At 50.5% G+C, this 17,524-nt stretch overlaps 5 protein-coding genes across 5 annotated transcripts; 3 read left to right on the top strand and 2 right to left on the bottom strand.

Annotated features, from left to right (window-relative positions):
- Positions 1-604: 604 nt before the first annotated feature.
- P175DRAFT_0445700 (camp independent regulatory protein) lies at positions 605-2,053 on the top strand (the record flags this gene model as incomplete). The annotated part of the gene is made up of 1 exon (XM_040894297.1): positions 605-2,053. The coding sequence occupies one exon, from the start codon at positions 605-607 to the stop codon at positions 2,051-2,053; it is 1,449 nt and encodes a 482-aa protein (XP_040748832.1).
- A 3,363-nt stretch (positions 2,054-5,416) lies between these two features.
- On the top strand, positions 5,417-7,386 carry P175DRAFT_0512182 (Zn(II)2Cys6 transcription factor; the record flags this gene model as incomplete). The annotated part of the gene is made up of 3 exons (XM_040898644.1): positions 5,417-5,913; positions 6,004-6,092; positions 6,194-7,386. The coding sequence occupies 3 exons, from the start codon at positions 5,417-5,419 to the stop codon at positions 7,384-7,386; spliced, it is 1,779 nt and encodes a 592-aa protein (XP_040748831.1).
- Positions 7,387-9,260: 1,874 nt separating this feature from the next.
- On the bottom strand, positions 9,261-9,803 carry P175DRAFT_0445869 (putative extracellular thaumatin domain protein; the record flags this gene model as incomplete). Its single annotated transcript, XM_040894310.1, has 1 exon — positions 9,261-9,803. The coding sequence occupies one exon, from the start codon at positions 9,801-9,803 to the stop codon at positions 9,261-9,263; it is 543 nt and encodes a 180-aa protein (XP_040748830.1).
- Positions 9,804-11,312: 1,509 nt separating this feature from the next.
- Positions 11,313-14,905, bottom strand: P175DRAFT_0504732 (Sec23/Sec24 family protein). Its single transcript, XM_040897939.1, has 6 exons — positions 13,436-14,905; positions 13,274-13,371; positions 12,865-13,205; positions 12,368-12,805; positions 12,111-12,302; positions 11,313-12,050 (listed from the first exon to the last, which is right to left on the bottom strand). Exons 1-6 carry the CDS (start codon positions 14,771-14,773, stop codon positions 11,416-11,418), a joined length of 3,042 nt encoding a protein of 1,013 aa, XP_040748829.1. The 5' UTR covers positions 14,774-14,905; the 3' UTR covers positions 11,313-11,415.
- A 382-nt stretch (positions 14,906-15,287) lies between these two features.
- P175DRAFT_0445710 (amino acid permease) lies at positions 15,288-17,389 on the top strand (the record flags this gene model as incomplete). The annotated part of the gene is made up of 8 exons (XM_040894298.1): positions 15,288-15,344; positions 15,404-15,804; positions 15,870-15,985; positions 16,043-16,220; positions 16,288-16,602; positions 16,685-17,014; positions 17,148-17,219; positions 17,281-17,389. 8 exons carry the CDS (start codon positions 15,288-15,290, stop codon positions 17,387-17,389), a joined length of 1,578 nt encoding a protein of 525 aa, XP_040748828.1.
- Positions 17,390-17,524: the final 135 nt, after the last annotated feature.

Raw genomic sequence — 17,524 nt, 5'->3', positions numbered from 1 at the left:
CTTTTCTTTCTTTGCTTTCTTTGCTTTCTTACTCTTTTCTTACGCTGTCTTTTTTTTACTTTTCTTTCCTCCTCTTCTACTTCCCAATTCAAACTTTATTCCAAGGTCTGCATTCTTAATTCTCCTATCCACTTCTCCCTGCAGCTCTGTCCCCTTACTCCTCACCTGATTGTCTCCTATCTTCCCCTCCCCCTCTCTCTCTCTCTCTCTCTCTCTTCTTTCTCTCTCTCTCCTTCCTCTCTCTCTCTCTCTCTCTCTCTTCTTTTTTCCTCTCTTCTTCTCTGTACTCCAACTTCCTCCTTATTCCACCCTTACACAACACGGACTTCTCCTGACTCAGCTTCGGCTCTCTGCCGTCCTGATCCGAAATTCCCTCTTTTAGGCAATCTCCTCTCTACGACCAAGGATCATTCCTCTCTCTGTCCACCGGCAGGAAAATTCCAATAAATAAACTCCCCACTCACCCTGTTTTTAACCCCCCAAAAAATTCCCCCCTAAAAACCCCAAATTTAAACACTTTTAATCTTTTCGTTCCCCCAAATCGCCGGTCGTGGCTCTCAAACCTTCAGTCATTTCGGGATCATACCAAGATCACCGACGGTGGATGGAGACGTATCACGGTCACGTCCGCACCCCCGCGGACGCTATCATCCTCTTTGAAGCATGTCGCATCGGTCTCCTGCCTCGCGTCCAGCGACGACTCTCCGAAAAAGAACGCCAACTCATTCAATCCGGGTCCGTGTTCGTCTGGGATGAACGAGAAGCCGGCATGCGACGATGGACGGATGGCAAATCTTGGAGCGCCAGTCGGGTCTCGGGGAGTTTCCTGACTTATCGCGAAATGGAGGGCAAACGAGGGGGTACCAGCGTGTCGCAATCCGCCTCCATGGCCCGAGCCGGGAAAACCCCAGAGAGTGGACGAGGGAGTGACGATGACCGACCCGATGGCCCTGATGAAGGCCCCGACGGCTATCGATATAAGCCGGACGGCCTGATGAAGCAGTCCTTTAGCATCACCACCTCCACGGGCCAACACCTCCACTTGATTAGCTATTACTCCCGCTCCCATCCCGCCGCCGCCAACCTGCAACAGCCATCCACCGATCCCGCGTTGCGTCATGTACGGCCTCAAAAGGGTCTCTATCCCGAATCCACGGTCAACGACCAGCAGAACCTGCCGGTGGTTACGCGCGGTCCCATGGCCGGCGCACCGTACGCGATTCCGCCGCCGCCGCCGCCGCCGCCGCCCCCTCATCCCATGGCCCCCTACGCGCGCTCTGGTGCAACTCACCCACACTCCTATGCAGCTTCCTATCCGTGGCCGCCCACCCCTCTGGGGACCCCGCCTACTGTGTCGATTCACTATCCGGCCTACGTTGCTCCCGCCAACGCCCAACTCGCGTATGCTCCTCATCATCATCATCATCATCCTCCTCCTCCGCCACCACCACCACCCCCACCCCCGCCCCCACCACATCACGCCCTGCCACCGCCCCCACAACAACCACCGGGATTAACCGCGGCCTATGAACGACCCGTGCACCCGGTCGAGAGCGCCATTCCTCCCTCCCACCCAGCAGTCGCCTTACAACAGCCTCCGCTGGCATTGCTTGCCGGTCGGTCCCCGCGCGGGGTCGCAGACCAGGAACTTCTCCTCCGAAGCCCTCCGGAATACACAACTGCCATTGGGGACCTGCGCCGCACGTCTCCGCGCACCCAACCGCATCCCAGTCCCCATCCCAATGGACTCCCCTCGGTCTCGCGCAGTCCGCGGGTTCTCAACCAAGCCCCTCCGCCGGGGTCTATGCAAATCCCGCCTCCCAACGCGGCCTCCAAGCCCTCCCTCGACACCAACGCGGCCAGTATTGTGCCCGGTATCACGTCGCTGATGAGTGGTCCGCCCATAGGCGCCCTGCCCTCGATCTCTGCACCGGCTGGCCCGGGCGCAGGTCGTGCTGCTGAAGGACCCCGGGATATTCCCAACGACAAGATCGGATGTGGCGGCGAGGACCTGCGTGCACTTCGTCAATTAGATCGGGTGTTTACCGCATAGTCTTCTTCAGACTTTCTCATTCATGCATCTGACTTTAGCCTTTTTTTTTTTTTTTTTTTTCTTTTTTTTTTCTTTTTTTTTTCTTTTTTGTTTTCTTTTCTTTTTTCTTTTTCTTTGTGGCTCAGAATGGTGTCCGTGCCTCACCTCACGACTTGTACTTCCCTTCCTTCTACTTCTCTTCCTTCTTTCGTACTATCTGATTTGATCTGATTGGACAGGTTTGGCGTTTACAAGAGGAGCATTGCTGTACGTATGGGTGGGTCTGTTTCCGAGTACTTGTACTTTTCCCTTCGGTATGTATGCATTGGTGGTTATTCGATATGATCTAGTATAGGTAGTGAATGAAGGCATTGCTGAACTATTATCTTCATTGCTGAACTATTATCTTCTTCTTATCTACTATAATTATCTTCATAAAGAAAGAAAGAAAGAAAGAGAGAGAGATGACCAACAACCCTAATCACCCCTCACGCCTACCCTACCCTACCTTTCTCCCCCTCCTCTTTCTCGCCCCTCGACCTAACACCCCCCTCCCAGTACATCTCACGAGCATCAAAGCAATCGCCATTGTTCAAGTCCCCAGAACCCTAAGTATCTCAGTCTCACTATCACGATCACGATCATGATCCGCAGACGTGGTCGCCTCCTCAGCACGACAAGCAAACGCATCATCCTCGTTCACATCGCAATGACCCTAGATGTTGACCACGGCAGGGAGGAGAAGCACGCGCGCGCGTAGATCCCGCCGCCCCGTACCCGGATCCGTCCCCGGCTCGGAGACATCTGACCTTGTAGGCGAGATGCGCCATTTATAGGGAAACCACCGGACCATGATGACGGATGAGGCTGTATCTAGATGGATCCGGGGTTCTTTCACTCTACGATGGCTCGCTCTCATTACTCTCTGTCCATGCCATGCCCTGACAGGGGGTAGGCCCTCTGTCTCATCTGTGTTATGCAGTCTGGCCTCGGATATTTGTAAGCATAGTTATGTCATAATTTCTTATGATTTGGATAAACAGCTGCAAGGCAAAGCAACATAGCTCGCACTACCAAGGCCTTTTGATTGGAAGGCCAACCACTAGCTGGCTAGAGTGTATGGCAGAGCACCGGAATCTACGGTCTGACGTGAATCTTTGCGAGGCGGCAATAATCATGTTCTGTTTTTGCCGGAGGTCATCTGCAAATCCTGCCTTTCTTGGAGGGTACCAAGGTGTGAATGAATCACCTTTGGGGTTTCCGTGCAGTTAGTTCTACGGTGTGCACTCTGCAGTGTCAAGACGGCCTCCTTGTTTTCTGCCATTCTGGTCGTCGGATTCCTACCCCGGACTCTGGGCTGTCAGGAGTAACATTGCTTCAACCATCCTCGCTCCTTACGTCCTCGAAGGACTCTGCACTGGAAGGAAAGCATGGGGGGGGGGGAATGGCGACGCAGCACGTTTCGAATTCCCCAACCCGTCGAAACCCGGGGACGGACCTGGCTTCGTGATGGGTCTTTTTTTTTTTTTTTTTTTTTTCCCCGACTAATAGGAGAGGTGCCGTTAGCCAGGCGAGACCAGACAACCTTATTGGAAAGCACCTAGGTAGGGTGGTAGTGCGTTGGTGACATGCAATTTTCAAGGGAGAGCTCGAAGCCACGACTGCCTGTAACCGGAGACCTCATCACTGGTCAGCTAAGGTGAGTGGGTCGAACAGAGCAGTCCAACTGTTAGTCTTGCATACACAGTAACTATATGGAGTACTTGGGTACCTAGCTACCTAACGAACGTATGTATACGGCGTTGGGACTCAACCGGGGAAGGGACAATAGAAGCAGAGCCAAGTAAAGCTATCCTTAGCGATTTTCCTCGCATCGTCGCCCGAAAGTTGCGACACTATCCTAGCTCCCAGTGGAGAACCAGAATACGATCAGCCCATGCAGGAAATCACTCGAGTCGGGCAACAAGTGGATTCCAGAGGGTCAAAGTTACAATCCTGCAAGTTGGTAGTAGTAGTAGTAGAATACATTTTAAAATACCGGGTGGAAAATAAAAGGCAGAGAGAGACAAATCAGATGGTGTAGTGAAGCCACTGAGAGACCGATCCTCCACTAACTCACTGAAGAGTTTTCCCGCTATGTATGGCCCATTCGCTGTCTCAGCTGCATCACACCATCACTGTAAGACCGACCAACACGAGGTCGGTGGTCAAGAGGAAATACCCTGTCAACTCCGCATTGCACTTAACAATAAGCAGGTGAACGAATTTCCTTGAATGGATAGGGTTCGACTGGGGATACCTTGGACGGGAACATCCTCAGGATCTACATGTCATTCACATAAAAGAACCTTCTTCGGTAGTATCATCATTGCCCTCCAAGTACGCGGACTAACAGGGAGCTACTCCCTAATTAATTAGGTTGTCCAACTGAGTGTGTTCTAACTTCTCTGTTTGTTGAATTCGCCTGCACATCTGCGGCTTTCCCCACTTGGTAACCCGCTCGGACATCAATACACAATCCAAATTAGGGTTACTACTGTGCAGGCAGTGGAGTTGGAATACAAGAATAGGACGGAGTATGGAGTCGTTACAGGTATGTAGGTAGTTGGTAAAGTAGCGTGGGGGTAGTAGGTAGTCCAGCTGAGCGTGAGCCGTGTCATCCTAATATGCATGTAATACATAAGACTGTCATGAAATGGTGTTTATGTTCTGGGGTAGACTGGGGTGGAGAATCTCAATTTTTTTTCAACTGGTTAGAACCTTTTGAATAGAGTATAGGTATAATAATGGATTTCAGATTTCATTCTGGACGGTCTGGGGGAAATTCCCCAGCGGTTATACCCAAGACAACGAGGATCATCCGTCATCACGCATGCATCTAGAGTAACTATATACCCTGCTGAGGGTCAATAACTTATCGAAAAAAGGATTGGGATTATTCATTTTCATTCTTCTCGTCTGAATATCTTGCTTGATACTCCACTTCCGCCACTTTCCCCTCTAATACAACCAAAGTCCCCCACTCAGGAACATCATCATCATGTCTCGATTTCTCGCTCTTCCCCTCAATCCTTGCTCCATCTTTTAGCCCCTCTTCCTCTCTTCCTCTCTTCCTCTCTTCCTCTCTTCCTCTCTTCCTCTCTTCTCCTCTCTTCTCCTCTCTTCTCCTCTCTTCTCCTCTCTTCTCCTCTCCTCTTCCTCGTTTTCTTTCTCTCCCTCCCAGGCTAAGCTATCTTGACCCCAGAGAGGGTCTAAATGTTGTCCATGCAAAAATTACCCCCCTCTTCAGACCTCGACAGGAATCATCCCCATGGCTACTTGTCGCATTCACAGCCTGCCGACCGTCGACCATCTTCACTCTCAGCCTTTTCCGACTGCCCGTTGATGGACGACTCCCTTTCCCACCGGGCCAGTGAGAGTACCGACGATGCTTCTAACGACTCCCCCGGATCCTGGGATGCGGATGGCCCCTCCGACAGTTCACCTCCAGGCGAGGTGGGCGTTAGAATCCATGACGCTTCCCAACCCTTCCCAAATCCCACGATCGGTTCGTCCAAAACTTACCGATTCAACGTGATCGCTTCGCCAGAGCCCGATGCGTCCATGGTTGATGTAGCGCCCAAAGTAGAGGAACTGGACGACACCGACGATCTCCAGAGTATCAAACCGGTGGGAGTGGAGACTGGGACCCATGCGACGACCTCGACTAATACTGCGGATTCCACGGCAACTCCCGTCAATGTCCCACGGAAACGTGGTCGTCCACGCAAACATCCGCTGCCCATACCAGGAGGACAGGTCAAGATCACCAAGGGTCGCTCAAAAACCGGCTGTATCACCTGTAGGCGGCGCAAGAAGAAATGTGACGAAACCAAGCCTTCGTAAGTGGTGGATTTCCCGGGGGTTCTATGGCCATCCGCTACTACGGTCGCGCGCAAAAAAAAGAAAAAAAACTAACGTCTAGCCCCTAGATGTTTGAATTGCCAGAAGAACGCTGTTGTCTGTGAAGGATATCCTCCCAAGGAAATTTGGCGGAGTGGGAAGCAGAAACTTGAAGATGGTATGTATATATATATAATCTTTTTTTTTTTTTTTTTTTTTTTTTTTTTTTTTTTTTTTTCCCCTCCCGCTTCTCACACTAACATGTTCATTTCCCTCCAGCAGCAAGAAGCCAATCCATCATCACCCGTTCTCTGCCCCTGTTAATCGATGGCATCGAAACGGATATCGACCGACGGTTACTCGACCATTTCGTCTACGGCTTCAGTCGGGTCTTGACCCTCATCAACGATGACTCCAATCCCTTCAAAGAAATCCTTCTGCCCATGGCTACTCAGCACCGAGGTTTGATGCATTCGCTGATGTGTCTGTCGGGTTCCCACTTGTCAGTATTAGATCCGGAGCCAAGGGTGAAGGAGCGAAAATACTACCACTTCCACCGAGCGATCCGAGATCTAAAGGACAATATCACTGCCTCGTCGAGTAGCCAACCAGGGGAAGAGCCCGAGCTGTTGGTGGAGGACCCGATCATCGCGTCCACGATTGCTCTCAGTTTGAATACGATCTGCGAAGGAGAAACCAAGGGCGAGTACCGACCGCACATGGACGCCGCAAGATATCTGCTCGTGACCCAGAAACCGCGCAACGAAAAGTTCCGCCAGTTCATCGTGGAGTTCTTCCAGTACCACGATGTTTCAAACTCGATCACGTCGCTGGATCGGCGACCGGCGCTGCTCCATGGAGAATTACGGCTGCCGGATTTCGTGCCGCACGCGCAGGCGGGCATGTTCTTGGGCGTGTTTGACGGGTTGTTTAACTATATTTCGGATGTGACTCGGCTGCGGGATCGCATCCGACAACGATTCGACGAGGGGTACGAGCCCGCGGTCGACTACCAGATCCTCAGCGATGCGGTTTCGATCGACTCGGCCATTCGGACGTGGGAAACCTCTCACCCTCCCAACACCCCGAACTGGTCCCTCGCGCAGTTGTACCGACAGTCGACCTGGGTTTACCTCTACCGCACCATCCGACCGTCGCGACCAAGTGACAAGATCGCTCAAGTGGTGGACGATGGATTGGAGTACCTGGATCAACTACCACAAGACTCGGGCGCCTTCAGTATTGTTCTGATGCCGTTGTTCCTGCTCGGGTGCTCTGCATTCTTGCCCCGGCAGCGGGAGCGGATCCACAAGGGATTCGAGGCCCTCAAGGCCTACTCCAATCTCCGCAATATCGAACCGGCCTTCAAGGTGGTCGAGCGCGTATGGGAGGTTATGGACACGAAGACGGAGGAGAGCTGGGACTGGGAGAAGATCATTCAGGAGATGAACATGGATTTCCTCATCACCTGAGGTCCATTTTATTTCGCGTCTCTACCTTTCTTTCTTATATGATCTATCATTCTGCTGTCTTTATCGTGTTTCGAGAGAGCCTTGTCTGGTTCTTGTGTGCTCTGGAGATATTGGAGGCATGATCTGGTTGGTTATCCTGCATCCAATGAAAGAGAGCAATCTCTACATGGAAACTAGCGTGGCATGAATATAGGGGTATATAGCACACGGAGTACCGTATACCACACACACAAAAAGGGAATGGCTGGCTGTCTTCGCGCAGATCTATATTTCATTATTAGCTTGTATTTATATTTATGGACTCCATGGAGTATACGCGTTGACGATCTGTGATGAGGTTTATCCGTCTGTTTTGATATCTGTCTACACTAAAATATACTTGACATTTTGACTAGTATGCTGTATGTAGACTCTCCTACTAGGTAACTTGTTCGTTAGTAGTAGGGAGTTATAATTTGTGTCAGGACGTGAGGAAATCAGCCAATAGTAGTGATCCACGTCTGCCATGAATATACCTAGGGTAGATAGTAGATACCTAGATACCTATAGGACAGGATAGGATAGGGCACGAGGGGAAGGTGAAGCGAATGATCCGGAAATAGCCCGAGACAAGCCCATTAATATTAATTCTATTTCTACCTAAACTGATAGTTAGTCTGATATGGATTTCGGATGCTGCGGAAGCGTTATGTAACTTTGTTTCCGCCTAACCCTAACCAGAGCCCTAACCCTAAAGAATGTTAGTACTACTAGTACTAGTACAGTACTATCCTGCGACCTGCGTTATCCGATATCGTATGGACTATGGAACCCTTTCTAGAGATATGTAGTGCAAAACAATCTGCACTAAGAATACAGAGTGAATAGTTTAGTTAGTTAACTAGTTCCAGTCACAGGATTAAGAATCGATGTCGAGTCGAGTCGAGTCGAGTCTAGAACGAAGACAATTTCGGAACCATGGCAAACAAGAAACATCCATCCAACCCTAACCTAGGTCCTACCTAGGGTATGATAACTAACTAGCTGAGTCTACGCGCATGATGACGTGCCAGTCCACAAATCAAAAGGTCAACCCTGTATAACTAACTACCGATTGCAGAGCAGACTACGGAGTATACTCGTACATTAGGTAAGATCTCTACGTTGGTGTTCACTGGTTTTCTCTGCTCTGCTCTGCTCTGCTCTGCTCTGCTCTGGGCTTGTAGACACTCCCCACTGCCATGCCATCGGCCATCCCCCCCTTCGTTCATTCCGATTTCCGAATGCATCAATGATGGTTGCGCGGGGGGCCCGGGGGGAATCCACTGTGGCTGTTGGTTGGTGTTGCGGGGGGGGGGGGGATACGGGTCTGGACTCGACGATGAACAGAGCAAAAGCAAACTTGGTTCGGGTGGTTCTGGGTCACGTTCTGAATGCGGCCGTCTCTTGACGTGAGATGTTAGTTAGTTGTAAGCCTCCGTACAGGGAGGAAGGGGGACTTGACTTGGCGAATTACAAGAGGAAGGTAAGAAGTTGTCTTGCTAGATCACAACCTTGATTCGTGTTCTGTGTGATTACATCACTAGATACATGATCTCAGTATATATATATATATATATAAAGATTGGACTGGTGGTACTCAAACCAGGAGTAAACAGCCATATTCAATCAAAAACAAAATCAATCCCGTCCAGATAAAAAAAAAAAAGCGTAGATGCAATCCATGACAGAAAAAGATCTGCCTCAAGTCTAATAATGCCCCTTAATTTTCTAGGCCGTAACTCCAATTTCCATAGCATGAGTCGTAAAAAAAAAAAAAGGAAAAAAGAAAAAAAGACGTGGTAAAAAGAGACGCGAGAGAGAAAAGAAAAACGTTGCTATCATGGAAGGATGATTTAGGCGCCCAGGTTGAGAGTGAAGGTCGTGTCAACAGGGCAGCCGTGGGTGGCATGGTCATCCTTGGGCTGGAGGTAGGCCTCAGCGCAGGCAGAGTCTCCAGCACCGCAAGAGACAGAGGGGCAGTTGGCGCCAGTCGCGGAGGGAGCCACGCTGAATCCGTACTTGGTGAAGGTGGAGTCAACGCGGTTCATATCGATACAGGACATATCCCAGTAGATAGTTTCACCAGACTCGGTGTACTCGAACTGGAGAACATCGGACTGGTCCTCGGTGGTGGACAGCTTGATGGAAACGCCGCCGCCGTTAGAGTTGTGTTGCCAGGACTCAGTGTAGGATCCACCGCCCGCAGAAAGGGTCTGCATTTCACTGACTCTATCAGTGACAGACCACGCGTAGACGGGGATATCCATGCTGTTGACGATGGTGACACTGCCGGTGCCGGAGCTGGTGTTGTTGTCGCGGCGGACGAAGGCAGGCTGGGGGAGTGCGGTGGCAAGAGTAGCCAGGGTAGCAGCAACGAAAGCCTTGGAGAACATCATTTTGACAGACAAGGGATTGAAATGAAAGTGTTCTTTGATTGAAAAAAGACTGCGTAAAATCGACAAAAAAAGACTGTTTCAAAAGAATGAAAGTCTTTTGAAGTGAGTGTGTGTAAAAAAAAAAAATGAAAAGAAAGAAAGACTAGTCCGAGGACTGAAAAAAGATTGACAAGTCAAAAGAATGACTGAAAGAATGTCTTTTGATCAAGAGAATGTGATTGATAGAGAAGAGGAAAGAAACCGATGACAGGACAGGAGTCGAGGGGGTTTATATATCTGAGATCCCTGGTCTGACGGCTGGGTCGGAAACTATCTTCGGCTGAAAAAGAGGCTTTGCGATGGCAAAAAAGGATTCCGAACCAAGAATCAATATGGCACCCCACATGGTATCCAGAAACCAAAAAGAAGATAAACTTGGGTGGGTTCAAGGGCCCCTGGCGGAACCTAGTTGCAGAGGTGTGTGCCTGACACTCAACGCTCCCCAACTATTGGGATATGTGCAAGATCAAACAGGCACAGGGTCCATGGAGTAATCTAGAGGCTTGGGAGCAAAAGGCACTTGGCCATCGAACTCGCTGTAGTCAAAGGGGCGGTTGGTGAAAGCTATCAACCACTTCACGCACCATTGGCCACAAAACAAGGCCAGCACGGTGTACTGACAGCCTCTTGGTCTAGCCTTTGGCACATACCTCCGCTTTCAGATTCATTGTGTTTTGCTGTCTTGTCAGTCATTCCCCTGCCGTGTCAGTAAGAGAGATTTGTGGTGGAACAATGCGGGAGTACCCCTGAATTCGCGTGGCAATAACTGCCACACTCTGCACACATGCGTGGCAATCTGACCACTCCGTCCCCCCAATATCTGGTTCCGACAAAGGCAAAATGTCGACATGTTCCATGGTTTACGATTCTCCGGCACCAGCGTACAAAAAGAACTCGAAAATTCCGAAGCCCACCCGAACCCCCGAACCCACTGATTCGCGGGGGAGGATGTTTCTCAGCCAAATCCACAAGTACCGTTCCCTTGTCGGGCGGCGACAAACGACTTTGCCGGGCAAGATTCTCTCCCCCGGTGGAGATGCCCCGGTGGAGATGTGATGTCACTTGGAGAAATCTCGAACCTATGCAGATTTTTATTAAAAGAAATCTTTGTCCAGACTCCAGAGCGGAGGTCCCCACTGAAAAAAGCCGAAATCAAACTTTTTCCCCTGGAACCTGTTCAGTTTGTTGCTCGTCCCCTATCCAAATGGGGTATGTTCGGCCACTGTTTCTGGTCTTGGAGAAGATGGGTCATGGAAGGGGCGCCATCGACGATCCCCCAGGGCTAGTGTGTACTCTATTCTGGTGCCTGGTTCTGTGATGGGTTCTAGACCGAAGAGGTGAGAAAAATGTGTCTTGGTGCTTTGTTGGGACTCTTTATCGATCTTAACAAAGCAGGTTGTGAAACTCAAAACAAGTGTGTGGTATATTGAATAATTCTCTGATCAAAGAGATCCCAAAATACACTGTAAGTGAGAGGCAAAAAAAAAAAAAGAAAAAAGAAAAAAGAAAAAAAAAAGGAAAGACAGAAAGAAAGAGATGAAAAGTAAAATATTGCTGAAAAGAAATCTCTCCGTTACCAATAAGGTGCCCGTAGCCCAGACAAGCTCGATAATGTCCCCTCCACAGAAGCATCCTCACGTTTACGACGGCCCGCTAACTCCATATTGATCTGACGGTGGAGGTGGACGAGCCAGTCCACATAACTCTGCGCCTCGTTGTTGCGGTCTTCGACCAGTAAGCGTGCGAATTCATACTCCGCACCGTCAAGTCCCTGTCGAGCCAACTGAATGGTGACCGCCTTCGACCCTCGAATTGTAGAGAAGTACTGAAGCAAATTACGCACTTGCGCGTTCAGATGCGTCTCTAATACAGGGATGGATGAAGTTTGAGGGCTCAACCCTTGTAGTGACGCATGTCCGGGGCCAAACAGGTCCTCTAACAGATTAGGAGATACCTGCGCATGCAGCCACAAGAGACATTGCTGCCCATCGTCTACCAGGTATACCCCACCCTCCTCAATCTTGGAGAAGCTGGCACGAAGCGAGGGAGGAACTTGTAACTGGCCTTGTTCATTGGGAAACCCGTCCTCTGGCTGCATATTGTGAATAGGAACGATGCGAGGATACAAATAGAGGGATAACTCTGTGCAACCGATGGATCGGAGCATCCTCATGTCATGGATCCGTCGGTCCGATGCTTCCTGGCCACCTACAAAGCAAAGGTCAATTAGTGGCAAGTCAACCAAGGTTGTCGTGGGACTATCTATACCTTTGAATGCTCGTGATTTGATCATGCCCAGCATAAACATGGAGAACTCCTTGAGATTCTCAGGTAGGACAAGTTGGCCTGGCGGGTGCGACCCGGAGAAGATCTTACGATATCCACTAAAGATATCCACAGTCTTTTCGGTGATATGAGCTCGAATATCTTTGAGGTTTTTATCGACAGTTTTCGCAGCCGCTAATAATAAACCGTATTGTTAGTAGATTTCCCTCCCAAAGAAAAACCGCGCGCCCAGAGCATACCTTCTTTAGCAATTATACTCACAACCGCATCCTGGTCGATGAATTTCATAGTCTCTAAACCACCCTCATTGACGGCTGCGACCGTGTTGATGCAGCGAACCCGACGCTGCCCGTTGGCTGAAGTATACAACAACGCGGCTTGGAAATGGGCATCCAGCTTGGTGTCAAGCTTGCCATCATAGCTGAAAATGACCCCAAGTGCTTTGTCAGCATCAATTGCGCCGATTTCAAGGTCTGCTCCGAATGCGTGTTGCACAAAGTTTCCGTGGTATGCGGATACTTGCAATCCGTTCGAGCAACGGACCTTCATCAAGGCTTGGTAACCTGTTTCGCGGGTGACTGCATGCGCTAGTTCCTCTGAAAGCTTTCGGATGTCCCTTGGAGCATGGAAATTCGGGTAGAAGAAGGTTTCGCCACCAGTGACTTCGGCAACATGGCCTGCGACGTGTGTTAAAAGAGGAAAATGCTCGGATAGCAAAGAAGAACGAGCGACTCACCGATGGTAGCAACATCCATATAAGTTCCGCTCGGGGCCGCAATGAACATATCAACACCAATGCCAGCCTCAGCCAACTTGCCCGCCGTTTCTCTCCATGCAGTATTCTCGGTGGTAAAGAGTTTCCTCTCCGCATCTGTTCCATGAGCTTTGGGGTCATCCCTTAGGGAGAGTGCCCCAGGACCCCAATTTGGTAGGGAAGAAATTGCGCCAATGACTTTACCGCCGGTAGGCTGCAAGGCGGACAAGGCTGCATTCAAAGCGGGCAGAAGAGCGGGTTCAGGAGTCTTGACCCGAGAGAATATCGAGGGGATCTGGTCCAGGAGAGAGGTGATCACATCCCTTCAAAGCTGCGTTAGCAAGCTGAGTTCAACCCCTGAACAAAAAGGGCAGACTAAAGGATTCCATACTTAGACTCATAGGGGTCAACAAATAAGCCATCACTGAGGGGAACAAATGGCTCTTGTAAATCAGTCATCACCATCATCTGGGCTCGCTCGAGTTGTGCCTAAAGACCCGTCAGAACTGTACCCTACCATACCGAGGTAGCAAGAGTTAAAGAGGGTACGCACGCTGAGGTTATAAAACTGGATCTCTCGATCATAGGTGACAATGCCAATCTTCGATCCTTCAGGTATGCGCCGAGCCGGTGTTGTCTCCTTTTCGCCATCGGACGGCTCAGTCTCGTAGAGAGCCTGCATAATGCCTTTACACACTCCCTTCAAAAACCCTCTATGAATTGATTCTTGGGTGACGTCGATCAGAAACAGCCATCGGAGACCAACTGGCTCTTTATTCCAATAATCCTTCGGAACCAAGAACTCGACGGTTCCCATCATGAGCTCTGGGCGCTGCATGCGGTCGATCCGTGACCCCGAAGGATCGAGGGGGGAGAAGTACTCGGGGGGCACATCGTTGGGAAATGTGCACATGTTGCAAACAAACTTATTCCCGCCCGATCGGAATGTCATGAAAGGATTGATATACGTCCGGCATCGGCGGCAACGAGGAGGCCCTGCATCTCCAAAATCGAGGACGGGGATCGGTTGCTCTCCAGGGTCAAGACGGGCTAATGGTTGTAGGATCATTCCCAGGGGAAGGCCAGTGGAGGTAAGGAAGTCGGAATTGGAAGGAATGTTGTTCAGCGTGAGCCGAGCATATTTCGGGGATGAATTGCCCTGATCGTGAGCCACGAAAGGAACAGCCGCGGGGGGCGCTAGGTGACGTTCCATTGTGGGATAGACATGGTTGAAATAGTACTGTGCTGGTATATCGCGGGATCTTGGGATACTGGGGATTTGCTCCGGATCAATTCTGCCTTGCGTAGGAACTGTACCATGACCTGGTTCTACAGGAGCCCCAGGAGCGCTTGGTTGTGGCACCATGCCTGGAGCCCCCACCCCGGGTGAAAGAGGGCGAGGAGCTTGATTCAACCCAGTATTCAGAAACTGCGACGATTGTTGCTGCATGGGATCCGAAAGGCCACCAGGAAACTGTTGCGGGGGGGCCGCGGTAGCTCCACCAATATCGTGGTGCGCATGGCGGTGCTTTTTCTTCGATGTCCGCGCGCCTCCATCTCCTCCCATTATCCCCAGTCCACTCATCTGGGACGTCAATCCCGCCATCATTGGGTCAACAGGGGCACCCATTCCAGATTGTGGGCTGGTATTGTATGCGAATTGTGCCGGTGCCTGTAGAGGCTGCTGTGGTGCGGGGGGAGGAGATCCATAGGCGGCGGCGGGCGTACCGTAGAAGGCGGCCCCGGGCTGAGGGGGGGAAGGACCAGGAGGATAATCAGGAACAGAGGGAGCTGTATAAGGAGCCTGGGGGTGCATTCGATTGGGATTTGAAGGGTCTTCACCAGGGACGGGTCCCTGGGCGGGGGATCTGTAGAGGGTCTGGTCCGCCATGCTGCTGCTGCTGCTGCTTCATAGGTACTGAAGAGAAGAAAAAAGGAGGGGAAAATCAATCACGACGGGGAAATTAATGAGTCACAGCCGGGCCATTACTAGATAGAAAGCAAGAATCAACGTCGAAGCACGAGTTGATTCGACTTGACTGCTTTCTCTCTAACTGACCACCTCACCCGCAACTACACAACAAATCCCCGGATTTACATATCTCCGGTCCCTTTCGTCCAGGTATCCCAGCAAGACTCCTTTTCTTTTTAGCGAGCTGCATGGTTCTTGCAATCTCTTCTTCTCCTGACTCCTTTTTCACAATGCTTGCCTCCTGTGGTGTCTGTCGAGGGACAAATGTCTTTTTTTTTTTTTTTGCTGCTTTGTGAAGTGGTCCAAATTGAAAACACGAGCGGATACATATACACCTCCCGTGTGCCCACCCACAGTAGTACCTAGATAAGACAGACACTCTTGGTTGAGCAAGTACCGATTGTCACCATATTTATTGACTCGGAAAACCACCATGACTACTATACCCAATGACGATGAGCTTCTTCTAGCCCGCATCGGCTATAGACAGGTACACAGTTCTCCCGCCTACCCGAGTAGTGTGTATACAGCGCTCTTAACATGGTGCAGGAACTAAGACGAGAGTTCTCTAAATGGTCTACTATATCGTACGCGATATCTATTCTGGGGGTACTGGGTTCCGTCCCCGCGACCTTTGGAGCTCCCTTGGCTGCAGGAGGACCCGCGACTGCGGTCTGGTGCTGGTTCCTGGGTTCGATCATGGCCCTTTGTATCGGCAGTTCTGTGGCCGAGCTGGTCTCTGCCTACCCCACGGCGGGAGGGATGTATTTTGTCACCAAGTACGTTGTTCCTGAGGACCAGGTCCCGATCTTCTCCTGGATCCAGGGCTGGTGTAATCTCCTCGGGCAGACTGCTGGAGTATCCAGTGTTGCCTACACTGTCAGCCAGATGCTGCTTGCTGGGGCTAGTATGAATTCCCAACTGACAAATGGGAGATATTCGTATTCTCCGTAAGTTATCTCAATGTATATGTATAGGTGTTTCGGCTTGTGTCCTGCTAACAGGGCTCCGCTAGAACCGCGTGGGATACGGTAGTGCTGTCAATCGGGTTGCTAATTTTCTTTGGCATCATATGCTCAATGACAACAAAGTCGCTACACCGTATCATTATTTGGTTTGCTCCCATCAACAGTATGTTGTTAAACCCAGATTATTAACTATCTTGAGAATCTGTCTTACCATTTCCAGTCACTGCGACGATCTGCATCTGTGTCATCCTCTTGTATAACACTCCTGACAAGCAACCCGCCAGCTGGGTGTTTACTCATGTCACGGATGGGTCCAGATGGGGTTCCAAGCTCTTTTCATTCCTTCTTGGGTTTATCTCGGTGGCATGGACAATGACAGACTACGACGGAACGACACAGTAAGTTTGCAACAACGCCCTCTCTTCCAAGTCTGAGTTCAAACGCGCTCACCACCACCCCAATCAGCATGTCAGAGGAAACCCACGACGCTGCAACGTTGGGCCCGCGGGCGATCCAAACCGCCGTTGTTGTTTCTGGAGCACTCGGCTGGCTCCTGACAGTCTCAATGTGCTTCTGCCTTACCGACTTCGAAGACATCCTGAACACTCCCACCGGCCTCCCGGCAGCACAGATCTTCCTGAACGCTGGAGGGAAAACGGGAGGGATGGTGATGTGGGGGTTCGCAGTCCTCGTCCAGCTCTTCACCGGCTGCTCCGCCATGCTAGCCGATACACGGATGGCATACGCATTCTCCCGGGACGAAGCACTTCCATTCTCCTCGTACAGGCCCCCTATAACCCACGCCTTCCTGGACCGCAAAAGAGAGAGAAACAACGAAGAGAGCTAACCCCATCACTCACAGCTCCCTTTCCAAAATCAACCCGTACACTCAAACCCCCGTGAATGCAGTCTGGTTCGTCGTCTTCTTCAGCATCTGTCTCAACTGCATCGCAATCGGATCCACCGAAACTGCCACCGCAATCTTCAGCATCACCGCTCCCGCTCTGGACCTCTCCTACATCGCCGTGATTCTAGCCCACCAGCTCTACAGGCATCAAGTCGACTTCGTCGAGGGTCCCTTTACGTTAGGGAAATGGGGCACCTGGATCAACTGGATCTCCATTACCTGGGTGCTCTTCATTAGCACGGTGCTGTTCTTCCCTCCCCAGCTCCCCGTAACTGCTTCGAATATGTCAGTATCTCTTACTTTCCCCCCCCCCTTTTTTTTTTTTGGTTCTTTTCTCGCAACCCCCCTGGTTTCTGTCTGTGTCTTTGTGGATTCTAATTTTTTTTTTTTTTTTTTTTTTTTTTTGTTTTTCGTTCAGGAATTACGCCATCTGCGTCGGTGTCTTTATTGCCGTCTTTGCCTTGGTGTGGTGGTGGGTTGCGGCTCGAGGGTACGTTACATACTTACCTACCCTATACGGAGCGAGAAGTACTGATCCAGTTGCATGCTAGCATATATACGGGCCCAAGGACAAATGAGCACTTGCATGAGATTCCAACCAACCAATTTGCACAAGATTACGGTACCATCAATTCACACGAGCAAAGAGCGCGACCATAAATAAGAGGTTGCGGTATTATATTGTTTATTCATGCTCGAACTATCTTTTACCTGCTTGGATAGATAGATAGACAGATAGATAGAGTTTAGAATCAAGTCGGATCGTTATTTGATTGATTGATTGATTGGTTTTTT

This window comes from Aspergillus ochraceoroseus (genome assembly GCF_002846915.1).
Source record: "Aspergillus ochraceoroseus IBT 24754 chromosome Unknown P175scaffold_10, whole genome shotgun sequence".
Taxonomy (NCBI): domain Eukaryota; kingdom Fungi; phylum Ascomycota; class Eurotiomycetes; order Eurotiales; family Aspergillaceae; genus Aspergillus; species Aspergillus ochraceoroseus.
Note: the sequence above shows the minus strand (reverse complement) of the source record. Positions and strands in the feature narration are given on the sequence as shown.